General features: G+C 44.9%; 2 protein-coding genes and 2 non-coding genes across 6 annotated transcripts in view; 3 read left to right on the forward strand and 1 right to left on the reverse strand.

Moving 5' to 3' along the window:
• The first annotated feature begins 3695 nt into the window (after positions 1 to 3695).
• Positions 3696 to 6488, forward strand: Rpl30 (ribosomal protein L30). 2 transcript variants are annotated; one of them, XM_075961230.1, is made up of 5 exons: positions 3696 to 3787; positions 3895 to 3947; positions 4160 to 4305; positions 5771 to 5901; positions 6392 to 6488. In XM_075961230.1, exons 2-5 carry the CDS (start codon positions 3927 to 3929, stop codon positions 6439 to 6441), a joined length of 348 nt encoding a protein of 115 aa, XP_075817345.1. In that variant the 5' UTR covers positions 3696 to 3787; positions 3895 to 3926; the 3' UTR covers positions 6442 to 6488. The 2 variants fall into 2 exon arrangements, with proteins under 2 accessions (XP_075817345.1, XP_075817344.1); XM_075961229.1 differs by lacking the exon at positions 3696 to 3787 and having other exon boundaries at positions 3794 to 3947.
• Positions 6040 to 6171, forward strand: LOC142845292 (small nucleolar RNA SNORA72). The gene has a single exon (XR_012909852.1). It is a non-coding gene; the product is annotated as a small nucleolar RNA SNORA72 (small nucleolar RNA).
• Positions 6489 to 8665: 2177 nt separating the features above from the next.
• LOC142845296 (small nucleolar RNA SNORA28) lies at positions 8666 to 8790 on the forward strand. Its single transcript, XR_012909856.1, has one exon. It is a non-coding gene; the product is annotated as a small nucleolar RNA SNORA28 (small nucleolar RNA).
• Positions 8791 to 11618: 2828 nt separating this feature from the next.
• Matn2 (matrilin 2) overlaps positions 11619 to 16608 on the reverse strand; it is a 112947-nt gene continuing 107957 nt past the window's right edge. The window contains exons 15-19 of one of the 2 annotated variants that reach the window (XM_075961220.1): positions 14805 to 14957; positions 13945 to 14016; positions 13558 to 13692; positions 13154 to 13252; positions 11619 to 11824 (exon numbers count right to left, since the gene is read on the reverse strand). In XM_075961220.1, the coding sequence (XP_075817335.1) occupies positions 11769 to 11824; positions 13154 to 13252; positions 13558 to 13692; positions 13945 to 14016; positions 14805 to 14957 (515 nt within the window). In that variant the 3' untranslated portion in view covers positions 11619 to 11768. The remainder of the gene's footprint in view (positions 11825 to 13153; positions 13253 to 13557; positions 13693 to 13944; positions 14017 to 14804; positions 14958 to 16608) is intronic. The other variant, XM_075961218.1, reaches the window with a different exon arrangement.

A 16608-nucleotide genomic window follows, 5' to 3' on the forward strand; every position in this document is an offset into this window, starting at 1 on the left:
CTTGGGGTAGCAATTTTGGTGAAGGAGAAACAAGGAAGATTCTTTTGTTAATTTTCTTCTCTTATAATAACCTGTTGTTATTCTCTCAACATTTCACTGAAATGCTAGATACAAAGAAGCAATTCAAGAGTGATAACATCCATATGCCAAAGTCAAAGGCATGTACATTTCATAGCTTTGGTGTGGAGGGTTTTTGTTGTTTTGTTTTTTGTTTGTTTGTTTTTGAGACAGGGTTTGTAGGTTGTAACCTTGGCCGTCCTGGAACTAGCTCCGTCCTTTAACTCCTGGAGGTTTGGCAGGTGGTGCTGTCTACATGCTGAGTGTTACAGCCTGGATGGTACTTCCATCATGGAGTCAGTTGTGCTAAGGTCTTGGAGCCTATTAAGCCTGAGGCCTTGTTACCTAACTGATGTCTTAGAAGACACTAGTTTGAAAATACAATACTAAACAAAAAAATAGTTTATCATTTAAAAAGAACTTTTCATGCATGCTATTAAATAGCCCAAGCAGAGCTGAAATATACAAAGTAAAATTGTCCTAAACAGGAAAAAAGAAGAAATAAAACCAACCAAAACCAGAGCTGGGCATGGTGGCCCAGCACTTTCATCCCCAGCACTCTGGAGGCAGAGGCAGGTGGATCTCTGTGAGCTCAAGGCCAGCCTCATCTTTCCTCTAGTGAAAATTATTTGCCAGCCAACTCTGCTTGCCACTGTCCAGCCTTCTGGTTTTGCTTCTGCTCTACTTTTCAAGGCTTCATTTGTACCTGTCTCCAAATTTCAGTTAATATTTCAGACTTCAACTTTCAATCCTAATTTATTTTTGACACATGGTCTTGAGTGGCCCAGGCTAACCTTGAATTTTCTCTACACGCAAGGATAGCCTTGAACTCCTAACTCTCCTGTCTTCACCTCCTGATTGTTAAAATTATAGGCATGGGAGACCACATTTGGTTTTACTTAATCTTTGAAAAGTTAATCATTTTCTTTCTAGTGTTATCCTCCATAAAAAAAGATTAATATGGTCTATGACATTTTTATGACCCTAAGTTAAGGTTTGTTAAAAGTATGTTCACACTTGTGAACAGCTATTATGTTATCTAACTATCCTACCTTTTTTTTTTTTTTTTTGGTTTTTCGAGACAGGGTTTCTCTGTGGTTTTGGAGCCTGTCCTGGAACTAGCTCTTGTAGACCAGGCTGGTCTCGAACTCACAGAGATCCGCCTGCCTCTGCCTCCCAAGTGCTGGGATTAAAGGCGTGCGCCACCACCGCCCGGCCCTACCTTTTTTTTTTTTTTTAAAGACAAGGTTTCAAGCCTTTGAACCTGCCACGTAACTGAGTAACTGAAGGTGACTTAAAACTAGAGCTTCTGATCTGGCTCCCTCTGCCCCCCAAGCACTGGGGTTACACAGTAAGCATCAGCACACCCAGCTTTAGGTGGTACTGGGGATTGAATCCAGGACTTAGTGTATGGTCAGCAAGTACTCTACCAATCGAGATACAACCTCAGTGCTTCTGAAAGCACCTCGAAGGTGCCTTCACCAGCAATACAAAGGACCTGGTACACGGTCTCATTTGGGATGGGTACATGATGACCGTAACAATTTCTTCACATAGCAGTTAGACTTACACCTTACACCGTGTCTTTGCATGACTTAGTTTTGAATGCGGTCCATTGGACCCAAGTACCTACCAAGAATATCGGAACATGGGGAAAGAAGGACATCAACATTCCCAAACTATACCTGAAGAGAACTGTAATGCAAAGTGCTCTTAGGCAGACACTCCATTTCATAACAGCATGACAACTACAAACCAAAGAGGTCAGCAAAGAAAAGCACAGGATTTAAGGGTGGGGGGGCTGGTATTTTAACCAGCAATGTCACAACTCTAATCTAGGCTTATGTCATTGAATTTCAGATAAGTGTTTGTTAGACTTAAAGTTCATTTAAAGATTAGTATGTTTACAGAACGAGGATAGCAGGAGGCAATTATCTGGATTTGCATATCCTTAAGTAATTTATGCCTAAATGGCAAAGCAAATAGTATGGTAATCTAACACTATTGTTTGGTCAAATTCACATCAAAATGGGCCCCAAGAGTTGAGTAAGTTTTAATTGTAAAATTATCTAATCTACATACCTGGTTCTGTTCCTACTTTTGCAATACATTTGCTGTAAAATCTTGAGAATCTCATAGGGGGTGTGTGCATGTGATGGTTAGGTAAGTTAGGTTAGTTTCTTTTTTTCTCTTTCTTTCGTACACAATATTCTGTCTGCGTGTATGCCTGCAGGCCAGAAGAGGGCACCAGACCCCATTACAGATGATTGTGGTTGCTGGGAATTGAACTCAGGACCTTTGGAAGAGCAGGCAATGCTCTTAACCTCTGAGCCATCTATCTCTCCAGCCCTCTTTTTTTTTTAAATTTAAGATCAATTTACAGAGATTGCTTGCCTCTCCTGGGATTAAAGGCATAGGCCACCAAGACAACATGGCTCAGGGATAATATTATTTTTATGTCAGGGTGGAACAAACCTTTCATCCCAGGCAGAGGCAGGCAGATGGATCTCTGTGAGATGGAGGTTAGCCCAAGCTGCTACACAGAGAAAACCTGTCTCGAAAAACAAATAAATTATTAGGGGAGGGTTGTGAGTGTGTGTGTGTGTGTGTGTGCGCGTGCATGCGGTAGTCTTCCCTCTCCCAACCTCCGGGGCAAAGTAATATACCATACAACTTATTTACTAACCCGATCTTCCTTTTTTGTGCTATGTTTGCTAGGTAGAGGCCATGGACCAATTTCTGGTGTGCTTCCCAGTAGCTGGCCAGCTAGTCTCAGGGATTGGTCTATGTTCCTGAAACGAAACACGCCAAGACATTTTGGGGGGATAGGGTGGGGGAGATTTAGGCATAAAATTCAGGTCCTCACGTTTACCGGCCTAAATATCTCACGTTTCATTTATACGACGGCCCAAGTTTCACAACGAAATGTTTTAAAAATAGTTTTATTATGGCTCTTTCTTAACTTCTGTATACGAATGTGCGTCCAAGCGCAGATCAGCGAACAAACTGCCGGAGCAGGCTCTCCCCTTCCACACGTGGGTCTCGAACTCAGTCCATCCGCTTGGCGGGAAGTGCATTTACTCGGTGAGTAATCTCATCGAGTTTGGATTCACTGCCATCCCTGTGCAAAGGTGTCTGGGGAAGCCTGCGGCGGGAGGACAGAGCTGCCTACGCTCGCGAAAGGCAGACACGGGGAGAGCTGCGTCCGGATGTCCTTCCGGAGTCCGCCGGGGGCGACGTCAGCCAGAGACTAACTCAGCAGCGGCCGGACCCAGGTCGCCGCCGCCGCCTCGGCTGCCCTCGGAGTTCCCATGCAACTCCCGCTCTCCGCGGTCTCAGCCCACAGCATGGGAAGACAAACCGAGACCGCCATGCTGTACCCTCGGCCGGGCCACGCTGGACCCGCGACCGGGCCATGCTGCACCCACGGCGGGCCATGCTGGACCCGCGGCCGGGCCACGCTGCATCCGCGGCCGAGCTACGCTGGACCCGCGGCCGGGCTACGCTGCACCGCGACCGGGCCATGCTGCACCGCGCACCCAGCCACCGATCTAACCCGGTCCCCATAGCAACCCACCGCTGCCATCCGCTCCTACGCAGGGCTCTTCCGCTTGGGCTCGGCTTCTACTTCCGTTTCCGGTCCCAGCGTCCCTCGGCTCGCCTAGAAGGGCTTTGCATTGTGGGAGCTCCTTCCTTTCTCGCTCCCCGGCCATCTTGGCGGCTGGTCTTGGTGAGTGAGCTCTGCCGGGTGGAGGATCGCTCGGCGCGGGGAGCCCCGCTGCTTAGCGCTTTGCGCTCCCGATGCTAATCCTCTCTTCTGCCCTCTCTGTGTGCTAGGTTGGGGGCCGTCCCGCACCTAAGGCAGGAAGATGGTGGCAGCAAAGAAGACGGTGAGTGAGGCCGCCCGGGCCCGGAAGCCAATTCACGTGGAGAGCCGGGCCTGGGCCGGGCGGGTGGATGGGAGCCCCGTGGTCGTCCGCGTGCCGCCGGCGTGCAGAGAGGCTCACGGTGCCTTAGAGGGTCCAGTTCCCGAAGTCTGGAACCGGGTTTGGTTTTGAGATGGCTGCCCCCGGTTTTCAAGTCTCCGATGTTTGCCTTGTAGAAAAAGTCTCTGGAGTCGATCAACTCTCGGCTCCAGCTTGTTATGAAAAGTGGGAAGTACGTGCTGGGATACAAACAGACTCTGAAGATGATCAGACAGGGCAAAGCGAAATTGGTGATCCTCGCCAACAACTGCCCCGCCTTGAGGTAATGGAGGGGACCGGAGCGTGTGGGACCAGCGCTGGGAAGAATGGGTTGGATGGCTGCTGCCTGGTGTTTGGACCTCGGTGTGTGTGTGTGCGCGCGTGCGCGCGCCTTTGAAACGTGTGTGGCAGGAGGAAGACAAACGATACACGTTCAGAGAAGCACTGTCTTAGTTCAGAAAAGTTGTGGCTGTTTTACGGAGCTGAGGGTGTCATAAGATCACCCATTCAGCAGTGCCCAGTTTTCTGAACATATGTTTACCCTTGGTTCACTCTGAGCTTGAACCTGTTGAGTGTTGTAAGTAAGTTAGAGAAGCGTGCCAACTAGAAAAAGCCCCTGGGTTTTCTGTGGCACTTGCGCCCCTTTTCAGTCTTTCATGTAGGGCGCCTATCCGTAGGGGCAGAATTTGGAGTATTTGGCCTTACTTTAAACCTTTCAGGTGTGTGAGCGATTTTTTGGTTTGTCTTTTTTTTTTTTTTAACTGATCCCTTATAGTCGCAGACATTCATTATTAAATACAAGCTCAGACCCGGGTATGGGATGGATGGGGTTCAGGTTCCATTTTCTTTCTTTCTTTTTTTTTTTAAGATTTATTTATTATGTACACAGTATTCTGTCTGCATTTATGCTTGCCAGCCAAAAGAGGACGCCATATCTCATTACAGATGGTTGTGAGCCATCATGTGGTTGCTGGGAATTGAACTCAGGACCTCTGGAAAAGGAGCTAGTGCTCTTAACCACTGAGCCATCTCTCCAGCCCCAGGTTCCATTTCTCATGAGCTCCTTTTGGCACTATTGATGATCTGGAACTTTCACCTTCTAACCGCCTGTGTCCACTGAGCTGGTACTGAAGCTGTTACTCTTCAGGGTGCTAGTGGGTGATCCTACCCTCCACTCTACTTTGTTAGTTAAAATGGTACGTAGTACCTGTTGTTGATTTGACAAATACATAAAGTTTTGGACACTGCTAAGTTTAACTTTTTTTTTTAAGTTTATTTGTAATTGTGTGTGTGAGAGAAGAGTGAATTCCTGTGACCTGGGGAATCAGGAGGGAGGGAGGGAGGGGAAAGAGTGGGTGCATGTGACCTGGGACTCCAGAAGAGGGTGTCAAACCCCCTGGAGGTGGAGTTGTGAGTGCTGGGAACTGAACTTGGGGCTTTGGTAAGGAAGGAATACCTCCAGCTTTGTCTGAGCTATTTATCCACATTGACTTTTGAATGTCTGTCGTACCCTTTTCTGCTAACCTGGATACTCGTAGTTTTTAAGTACCTCTTTACACATCTTAAACCTATTAGTAGTTTGAAACGTGAATAGCACATACTTGGAATTGAACACCACCCAAACCAACTAGGTATTTATAAGCTTTACTTGGAAGTGATCAGTTACTCTTAAAAGCCTCATCAGTTAGTGGCAACAGTCTATCAGTATCTTGATATGGCATTTTATTTTGCTTTTTTTGTTCCCAAAGGAAATCTGAAATAGAATACTATGCCATGTTGGCTAAAACTGGTGTCCATCACTACAGTGGCAATAACATTGAGTTGGGCACAGCGTGTGGAAAATACTACAGAGTATGCACACTGGCCATCATTGACCCAGGTATGCTTTTTAAATCATACAATATTTATACAACAATGCTTCTAGTAAATCTCTTTGGCTTGGGAATAAACAGTTTGGGGCGAGAGCCTGCAAGTACCATCTTGTGCTTTGAGCTTAGGGTCAGTGCCTTGCAGAGCACTGCGAATCTTCTCGCTGTTCTGGTTCTGTGATAACCAGGGCAGGCTAGACATTCGCTACAGGAAGGCCATGCATGTGTCCCCAGACCTAGGTCTGTACCTAGGCCTGGTTTTCTAAATGCTGGTGACAAGACCGGTCTGATTGGTTATGTGTGTTCTGTGTTTTCCTAGGGTGGTTGAGATTAGATTCTAAGGTATTTTTAATTGGTCTCAAGAGTGACAGCAACTGCTGTCAATCTGCAGATAGGGGCTAATCTGTCTCCTTGACTTAACACGTAGCCACTCTAGGGAAGTTCTGTGATTACCTGTTGCCATTACGTGAATTGTAAAACTATTATTTTTTTATTTTTTAGGTGATTCTGACATTATTAGAAGCATGCCAGAACAGACTGGTGAAAAGTAAAAAGTTTTCCTTTAATAAAACTTTACCAGAGCTCCTTTTAAAAACTGTCCGTTTGGATTGTTTTCTTCCTAGCTTTTGGTTCTCTTACCTTGAAGGTAGGATTAGTCATTGAAACCAAATATCCATTTTGCTGGGGTTTTTTCTTTGGCTAAAGTAGTACACTATCTGTGTAAAATGTGGGATCAGAAGTGGGTTTTTTTGTTTGTTTTTTGAGACAGGGTTTTTCTGTAGCTTTGGAGCCTGTCCTGGAACTAGCTCTTGTAGACCAGGCTGGCCTCGATTTCACAGAATCTGCCTCTGCCTCCCAAGTGTTGGGATTAAAGGCATGCACCACCACTGCCCGGCCCAGAAGTGTTTCAAAGTTTGGATTTCCAGTGTTGAAATACATGCACTCTTGTGTTCATTTAATATGAACATAAGACCGTGTTTTTGGTACTTTCTGTGGGCGGGTGTGTTTCAAGTTTCATAACTACCTTCTGTACCTAACTGTAAGTACCAAGGCATGACCTCTCACTTAAACCTAGAATTTGGCAGTTCCAGCTAATTTAGCTAGGCAGCTTCCTCTGCATCCTGTGTGTCTGCTGAGAGATAGCAATGCAGGCTGGGTACCCTGCACATCCACCATTGTATGTGGGTGCTGGAGCCATGGAGCTGTTATTCCCAGCCCCTGTAAAGACAGGTTTGTGATTTTAGTCTCGGTATTTATTGTGTATTTGGATATGTTTGAGAGGCATTGGTGTAGCAAGACTTATGATTGACAGAGCTGTGTAGCACAGGGAGGAGTGCTGTCTGAGGTGCTAAACGTCTAGAGTACAAGGGTCTTGAGAGCTTGCGTAGAAAGGCGTCTCGGAAAACCCTAGAGTGAGCCTGGGTCCTCAGCTGATGAAATGTCAGGTTATCCAGGAGGGTATTCTGTCATTCAGCTCCAAAACGTCAAAGTTGGGATTTTGGACAAAGTACATTTCAGCCTGGTATGGATGCCCTGTGTAATCTAAGCTTTTGAAGGAAGCTTTAGGAGTATCAGAAAGGCTTCCCCAATGCTCTCCTTCCATCTACTCAGGTTTTTTGTGATTGAAGAGTGAACCATGAGGATGCTTTCTGTGTGTTGTCCAGAGTCAGAGTGGACTTGCCTTAATAATACATAGCTGGCGTGTCTCCCACTGTGACAGGTGAGGAGACTGGTTTCAGAAGTTAACCTAAGGATATGCTTTGGAGAGTGATCTTAGCTTCATTATTATGTCTCCTTTTGGGAGCAGCAATAACTGCAGGGAACCAACCAGTCTCTCATTTCTGCTTCTATCTGGTTGCGCCCCCAGTTGTTCCCACCCCCAGACATTTTTGTTTTGATTTTTTTCTGAGGCAGGTTTTCTCTGTAAAACTGTCCTGACTGTCCTGGAACTCACTGAGATTGCCTGCCTCTGCTCCTGAGTATGTAATTAAAGGTGTGCACCCCCACTCTCACCCCTGATTTCACACTAGGATGTTTCCAGGTTAAGGTACTGGCTGAGTTGGATTTTAAGTGTTCTAAATTCTTGGTGGTGTGCTCAAAATCAGCTATTAGATCTTTTATACTCATTGGTTAGGTGTGCCTTTTAGAGCTATTTTCTTGGTTCAGAGTGTTTCAGTTTAATTCTTAATGAATGGTAAACTGGAGAATCCCAAAGCACAAGTTCTGAGGTACTATCTTGTGGGGTTTGTATGCAGTTAGTGACTTGGCTACAGGCATTTAGAATGTTTCTTTAATGCATGGCTTCTAGGGCTTTGTAGGTAGTGATTATGTGGTATAAGATTTGGCTTTTAATTTACACATATTTTTTGTTTACTCATTGTGTCTGCAAGAAGGGTTAAAAATGAAGAGGAAAGTTTAAACACACCTTGGGTGTGTTTGTGGGATAGCTGGTAAGTGCTGTTGTGCTGTGGCTGCTGGGAAAGAACCCAGATCAGAGTTGGGTTGCTCTAATGTGAGGGAGTGCTGGGAATTCTAGCCCAGTGGATTTCTGTTAGTTGGAGACAAGTGCCAAAGAAGTTGATGCTGAGGCGGCTGGAGAGATGGCTCAGCGGTTAAGAGCATTGCCTGCTCTTCCAAAGGTCCTGAGTTCAATTCCCAGTAGCCACATGGTGGCTCACAACCATCTGTAATGAGGTCTGGTGCCCTCTTCTGGCCTGCAGACATACATGTAGACACGTATACATAATAAATAAAGTTGATGTTGAGTAAAATTGCAAGCAACACTCTGTGGCAGATGAACAAACTGTCTGACACAATTTGAGCTTGCTATAGCAAAAAAGTCTAACCTATTCCGGTGTTCTCTTCCTTGTGAGACAAGCCGTTATATAGGCTCAAACAATATTTTAAGAAACAAAGATTGCAATTATGGAATTGGGACAATAGCCAACAGTATATGATGAAGAAATCACATTTTAGGCTAGTCATGGATGGAGCTAGCTGTATAACGTAGAAGGAAGATAAGTCATGTTTCATGGGAAGATTTTCTCTGGTTCATCTTGGAACTTCGCTATGCTTTTTCCTATGGTGGACCTGCTCTGCCCCCCAATATCTAGCACATTTACCACTTAATTCGCTGTCTCCCATCTGGTTCAGAGGACGAATTCATTCTGTCTTCATCTACTCAGACAGAATAAGCCCCATTTTAGCGCTGACTGCTAAATACACATCACAGGTGATACCGAGCATTTAAAACACTGGCGAAGGGGGGGCTTGCAACCCTCTCCTACAACCTGGGCACCTGCATATGCGGTATTCACTTACACATGTGCCTAAGGATTGTTTTTAGATTTATGAGTATGAGTGCTTGGCCTGCAGTTTGTGCTGCACGCGTTCCTGGTGCTCCTGGAGGCCAGTAGAGGGCGTCAACTCCTGGAACAACTTAATGGATGGCTGTGAGCTGCCACGTGTGCTGGAGAACAATCTGAGTCAACTGAGAACAAGGGATCTCGATTGCTGGGCCATCTCTAGGAAAGACTTGTTTAGTGTTGCCCACATGCATTTAAGTGCTCCATGTGCATGCCCAGTGCCCAAGGGGGCCAGGTGCTTGTGCTGGCTTCCCTGGAACTGCAGTTAGAGGTGGTTGGGACTCATGGGTGCTCAAGACTGAGTCTGGGTCTTCTGCAAGAACACCAAGTGCACTTCGCCACCAAGCCATCTCCAGTCTTGTTTTTAAAAAATGTATATGAGAAATGTGTTGCTGGATGGTGATAGATTTGCTTTTACTCCCAGCTCTTGGGAGGCAGAGGCAGGCGTTCCAGGACAGCCAAAGCTATAAAGGGGAACCCTGTCTCATCCAACAAATAATGCTTTGAGTTGCTAGATGTGAATGTACCCAATTCTCAACCCAGCAAGACAGTGCTGTGAACCTGATTTTACAGATGAATACAGGCTTACAGAATCAGCTTTGAAATGTAATACAAAATGCTTAACCAGTTGCCAGTGCAGCTGGCAAGCCCAATGCTGACAACACTTATGCAGACAATAACAAAGCTAAGTATCTTGGATTAAACTACATAATTTAGACATTCATTAAAATTTATAAACTTTTAAGCAAGCACCACACATTGAAAAGAACAAGTTAATTTTTAAAAAGACCCCCATGTGTCTGTTTATGCATGCCCATTGGGTCCCTTGTAGCTGGAGTTCGGACTGAGCACAGCTGCCTGACGTGGGAGCTGGGAACCCAGTCCGGCAGCAAACACTATTTCATCCAGTCCCTGATCTGTAAAACATGATGCCTTGGCTGTAGGCCTTTGTTTCTCATGAAGCCTTCCTGTGTTGTGTGTGGTTGTGCCACTAGAGGGAGCCAATAAAGGCCAGGCAGTATGGGGCATGGCTTCTCAATCTTTGTCGTGAAAACATTACACCTGGGAAGATTCTTCAGATAAGATGGAGGCCTAGGGAATCACTGCACTCAGCTCTCCTGTGGGAGGACATTTGATGAGAACAAAGTATCCGTATTTTGGAAAAACAAATGATGGGAAGCTCTTGTTAAGTGCTGTCTTGAGGTGGTCTGCACAAACATAGACATCTCCTTGAGCGGCTGATTGTGTCTGTTAGTTCATAGAAATTACTGAAATGCTAGACTTTGTCTTAGGATTTTTTTTTTTCTGATAGGATCTCAGGTGTAGATGTCTTTGAACTCACGAAGGTATATCTGCCTGTCTCCCAGATTGTCATTGACTTTTAAAATTGATTTGAGGGCTGGGATGTGACTCAGAGTGGTTTCCTCACATGTGTAATCATTCGCACCACATAAATCAGGTGTGGCAGCACGTTTCTGTAATCCCAGCACTCAGGTGAGGCTTGAGGACAGCCTGGGATACATGCAATACTATTTAACAACAAAAAATTAGTTTTGGGTTTCACTATGGCTTGGAAGGGATTTTGGAATTTCTGCAAACGAATAGCATTTCTGTGGTATGGACTACCCAGTGACTCAGTTCTGATGTTTAGGCTATTTCTAACTTGTCGCTTTTGTACCCTAGTGACTGCTCTGCAGGTCTCTCTTGTGTATGTTAAAGGCCATTTGGTTTGAACCAAATGGTATGGCAGCTGCTGTCATTACAGGTACACTCCCTAGCAACTTGTAAGAACCTGTATTTCTGCATTGGTAGCCACCGCTAGACGGTGGTTCGTACCAAGCTCACGAACAAGAAAAAATTAAATTTGTTTTATTTTGGGGGGTATAATAGATTTTTTGTCGTGTATGCATATTTTATATTTAAAGTTACAGTGAGACTGGGCTAGGTGCCACATGCTTGTATTACCTGCCAGTGCAATGAAGCAGGAGAATTGAGAGTCATAGGCAGCCTGAGTTACAACCTCAGCAAATTTGAGACCCCATCTCATATTTAAACTAGGAGTTTTACTCAATATTTTCTGGAGTGGTGAATTTTAATGTGTAAAAATTCAACTTATTGCAGGACATAGGTCCCATGACTTTATGCATACGTTCATATACATCAGGGTAAATTCCAGTACAAAAACATTAGCAATTTGTGGGGTCAGTTTTCTGCAGAATTGTCAAATGAGATTTCAGTGCTAAGGCAGGAAGGCAGAAGCAAGTTGTACCCACAGCAGATCACAGAACACGAGACAGCTAATTTTTTCTCAGGGTAAACTCACTTTAGGTTTCAGAAGGACCCCTCCCCCTTAGTGTCTCCATTTTCTCTTTGTACAGCGGTCCAGTGTCTTCTGTACTGGTTGTGGTTTGCTTTACAGCTTAGAGATTTGACTATGGTGTGAGATTTGAGGCTCCACCATGTTTTTTGAGATCTTTTTATGATGTATAAACACACGACAGCATTTCTAGTCTTCATCTGTATCGTAGGCGGTTTTCCAAGGCTTCCATTCTCTGAGTCATTTCTTCTAGTAAATCTCATTAAGGAAGAGGAACCTGGATGCCTGTTTTAACTTACAATCAAGTACAACTTGAAATGATTACTAAAAGTTATTTTTAAAAGACTTTGGGCTTAAAAGCAAACTGTCTCATATTTTAAAACCCTTATACATTTATAGTGATTCATTTAGCATGCCATTAAGACTATATCTAAAAAATTCATGTTGAGCTCATTTTTTAAAACATCAAAGCCAGATATTTCAGTTTGAATTTGTTTTTTTTTTAAGATTTTCCAAAAATGTTTTCTAACTATACCCATGTTGCTTATTAATTTACCATGGTGCTACTCTGGGAGCCAAAACTGATTTGGGAAATATATAAAGAAAAGGATGATGCCTTACCAGGGTAAAGGGAAGTCAACAGAGAGGTGTGGGAATGGGGTCATTGGTGGCAGACCAAGAGCTGAGGTGCAAGTGGCCTTGAATGCTCTTTCACAGCCTTCATAAGGGGTAGAGAGGGACAGGAAGAAACTAGTTAAGTATTTAAGCCCTGTAATTCCTATCTGCTCCCACGACAGAGTGACGGCCCAGTTTTATCTGTGTCATTTACTGTCAGAAAGACTTATTCCACATAGAGGACCAATCCCTCTTTCCCATCCTTACAGTAAGAATTGCGTGTTCTTGGTAAGCCCGTTGGCAGGGGTAGTTCAGAATTAAGCTATTTCTCTGTGGACTAGTTGATGCTCCCTGAGATCCGTATCAGCCAGCTTTAGTAAGCTTACTGTAGTTTTAAGTTCAGAGCAGCTAGCAATGTGTTCAGTGTGTAAAAGCACCCATCACTGTCATCCCAGAGCATTCTTGTTTAAATGAGTCACTCCACTTTGTTCCCTTGGTAGAATTTTTCATCTCTTAAGAGTGCTGATATAAGGGATCTTGGCTGCCAAGAAGAAAAGGGAAACACCCTGTTCTTCAAAATCTGCACATACATGCAGCTTCTGTATGGTTAGGTGAGGGTTGAAGGTTTAGAGATTAAACTGAACCTCTTCATTCTACAACACACTTTGCCTAGACCTGCATTCCTGGTGTTTATCCACTAGAGTTACGTGCCTCCCCACTTACGCTTTATATACTGCCTGATGCCCTTAATTCTGCTCTTTCTATCCTAGCCAGCAGATGACAGCTTGACCATGGCCACTAAGCTTGGCTTGACTTCCACTCTCAATACTGATGAGGCTGCTGTTATAGAAAGGGCCTTTCCTGGTTCAGCGTTGCTGGCTTTGCTGATGAAGTCTGCACAGTTATCTGTAAAGTTTTGCTACTATGCTTTGCTTTGCATACAGAGCATCTGTTGAAAAAGGATATAGCGCTGGGTTAGTTTTCTTACTTCTTCATTTGCAAGGTTCTGGAACATTATAAGGTTTTCACATTTGCATTGGTCTTGGCTTTCTTCCAAAGGACTTCCTGAGAAAGCAGATGGAAAGAGTTCACCTCTGTCTTTCATGCACTTCCCAGACACAATAATGGTACTGAGTCAGAACACAGGAAACCATAATGGAAGAAAATGCTCAGCCTCTTCCACGCATCCAGACCCAGGGAAGTAGGTACTGGGAAAGGGGCTTTCGCTGCACACTGGGAATCAAGACTACTGCTTTTAGTTTAGCTTTTACTTATTTACTTAATTTCCTCTTTTTTTCCTACTTTAAGTCTGTTGGCAAGCTGAAAGGCTGCTGCAACTTATCTGGTAGTGATATTTCACTTGGAATTACCTGAAGACTTTGTTGAGTGGGAAAGCTTTTGTGTAGATCGTGAAAGATTGTCTTCTTCAAACAGATATCTATGCTGCACTGCAAAATTAGAACAGGAAAGTAGGTCTCTGATATTTATGGTGATTGGCTCAGATTCTGCAAGGAGAGAAAACCGAATTCAAACCTGCTTCACGCTCCTGTGGTTTAAAGCAGGCACCAGCTGGTGCAAGGCATTGGGTATTCCTCGGTAGAGAGCCTTGCTTTGACATAAGCTGTCAGGATAGGTGGTAGCCGCCAAATATGGCGTCAAGGACAGTAAATCCCTTAGCTGGTCACTTTACAACTTGTATCTGCAGGGAGGCGGAAATGAAGCCTCTGCTTCAGTGAGGGCGGCCTTTGGAAGCTCACCTGTTGGCTGGTGGACCTGCTTTGGTGGTTCCCCTGCTGGGGAGTCCTGTCTTCCATCAGAGTCTTCTAGAGCTGGGAGGAAAGAGATGGCCAAAAGGAGTGATGGTTTCACACATGCTCTTTAGAACACTGCTAGAAACCAGGTCTTTTGGTGATATTTGGTGACACCAAAGATTCTGTGATGTATGACCATGGTGGAGCAGTTCTCTCTCTGAAGAGAACATAAATTGCATCTAAGGAATGCTCCCCTCCCCGTGCCATGTCAAGGAAGGGAGGCAGAACAAGTTTCTGAAAGATACTTGTGTAATCCCTACAGCCCTACCTGTGACATTCCCCTGAGAATGAAAGAGCCAAAACGTGCTCCCCTTCACCCCAGGGGAGAATAAGACATCATGGGCTGCATTTTAGTGTGTCTGAACCCAGGATGTGAATAAAAGGGGAAATGGGAATCCCTATGTAAGCATAACTGGATTAATAAGTGAACTGGAAAACCTACACAAAATGTCTGGAATCTAAAGGATAGTCGTATTTTTTTAAATAGAAGTCTCCTCAGAAAAGTATTTTTTAGGTGAGCTTATAAGGATAGATAGCCCCTTCCACAAATACCCTTCCACAAATATAGTACTTCTGTTCTGGTTTCTTTAATGGTGCCTTCTTGCTTAAATGATCCCTTCTCTAGGTTTGATGAGGATTAAAAATGGCATGTTAAGACATTTGGCACAGAGTTGGTGCTGAAAACATAGTAGCTATCATATTTGTCTTCACCTCGCCTGCATTTTCTTGTCACCTGTCTTGGCCAGCAGGGTGGTATTTTCTGAGGCCCTGTGGCCAAGGCCCACCCTAGCTACACTCTACAGTACCTTCACAGATGCCTTGCTTCAGCTTTTCACTGATCTCGCCCATTGTGCTGAAGTCCTCTGCATAGAAGAGATGCTTGTCCGTGGGTTCAGAGGCAATCTCCTGTAGTTCTTCCTCAATGGCTTTTCCTACCCCAACAGCATACACAGTGATACCTAGGCAACAGGAATTAGGATAAGATACAGTTGCACTCCCAGGTCTGGACATTGTACTGTGCTCAAAGCCAGTGAGATACTAAGTGATGTGATTTGAAGCATCAATATCAACACCTCTTTATGTTTTTCAGCATTTTTATCTCTGACCTATGAACAGGAGATAGAGATATGGCACCTAGAAGAGGACAGATGCTGTTGGTTAGCTCTGGAGAGGGCCGGGTCACAGATGTGCAGCTTTATCATGTTGCCTTCTGGATAGTAGGGAAAGTGTTGTCTCACAGCTCACTAAAATGAGAGGTTTTCTGGGAAAATTCTAAGCAGGTCAAATCATGACCTTATTAAAAACTAGGCTCTTACCATATAGCTAAGGCTGGGCTGGAACTGGTCGTTCCTGCCTCAGCCTTCTGAGTGAGCTAAGGCTGGGCTGGAACTGGTAGTTCCCCTGCCTCAGCCCTCTGAGTGCACGGAAGTGTTCTCAAAAGGAAAGAAGAATTTTAAGCCGGGCGATGGTGGCGGACGCCTTTAATCCCAGCACTCGGGAGGCAGAGGCAGACGGATCTCTGTGAGTTCGAGACCAGCCTAGTCTACAGAGCTAGTTCCAGGACAGGCTCCAGAGCCACAGAGAAACCCTGTCTCGAAAAACAAAACAAAACAAAAAAAAGAATTTTAAGTGTTTGGGGGGTCCAGTGGAGTTGCCTTCTGCCCACCTCTCTTAGGGGGTGAGGGGCACTGTCTTGAGTGGAAATTGGAAGCAATTAGTCAGCAGTGAGATGCGGAATGTTGGTAAAATGGACTCTTTCATAAGGGCTGGATGGGAACCGTCAGCCTTTCCAATGGGGAATGGAGTTTCCTTCACTCCTGTCTTTGCAGGTTGGGCGAGTGCCTGTTGAACATCTACGCATCTGGCCCATTTAGGCACTAGGTCTAGGACTCTTGGGTGAGGTGGTCTGCCTTCCCTTATCCTCCTAGGGCACCTTGAGCAAACACTCTGAAGTCATGAAGTCTTTAGACAGAAGAATGTGGCTCTTGACTGCTGGGAGGTCAAAAGCCAAGATGGATGTTGGAGCCAATTCATGATAATGCCCATTTCCTCAGGTGAGATGAGAAAACTCAAGGCTACAAAGCAGTCTGCTTGTAAGCCCAGACTCCTTAGCACTGAAGGCACTATCAGGTGTCCTAAGTGGATCAAAAGTATATTCATCTGGTAGCTTGTGTTTGTAGTCTGAGCACTAGGAAGGCTGAGGCAGGAGGACTGCTATGAGTTTAAAGCCATCCTGTGCTACATAGTGTGCTTGAGGTCAGCCTGGGCTAAAAAAAAAAAGAGTATGTGTGTCAGTAAAGTTGCCACCAGAAATCCATTAAAAAAATCTTCAGGTGACTCTGTAGGGGACCAGACCGCTGGACCAGCTGCATGATGTAGTTAAACAGCACAGGCCGAGGTGATTGCGCTGGAGGTCACACTGCGCACTAAATCCTATTACTGGAACATTTTACTGAGTGTCTTCAGGGTCCCATTACAGCCTCTAGATGGCAGTCTAGTCAAGGTGAATTTTTAATGGCAGTTGCCACACTGACTTTCTGTACTCACTCAGACTCCTAAGGCCAGCTATGAATCTAAAAGACCAGAACTTTGTGTAATATAAACCACAAC

Source organism: Microtus pennsylvanicus, chromosome 2 (genome assembly GCF_037038515.1).
Source record: "Microtus pennsylvanicus isolate mMicPen1 chromosome 2, mMicPen1.hap1, whole genome shotgun sequence".
NCBI classification, from domain to species: domain Eukaryota; kingdom Metazoa; phylum Chordata; class Mammalia; order Rodentia; family Cricetidae; genus Microtus; species Microtus pennsylvanicus.

What these genes read in the sequence shown, in the direction of transcription:
- Rpl30 (XM_075961230.1), top strand. Translation starts at nt 3,927, where the DNA reads ATGGTGGCAGCAAAGAAGACG. An exon ending in AACAACTGCCCCGCCTTGAG is followed by an intron (nt 4,306 to 5,770) that starts GTAATGGAGGGG and finishes TTGTTCCCAAAG; the next exon opens with GAAATCTGAAATAGAATACT. An exon ending in ACTGGCCATCATTGACCCAG is followed by an intron (nt 5,902 to 6,391) that starts GTATGCTTTTTA and finishes TTTATTTTTTAG; the next exon opens with GTGATTCTGACATTATTAGA.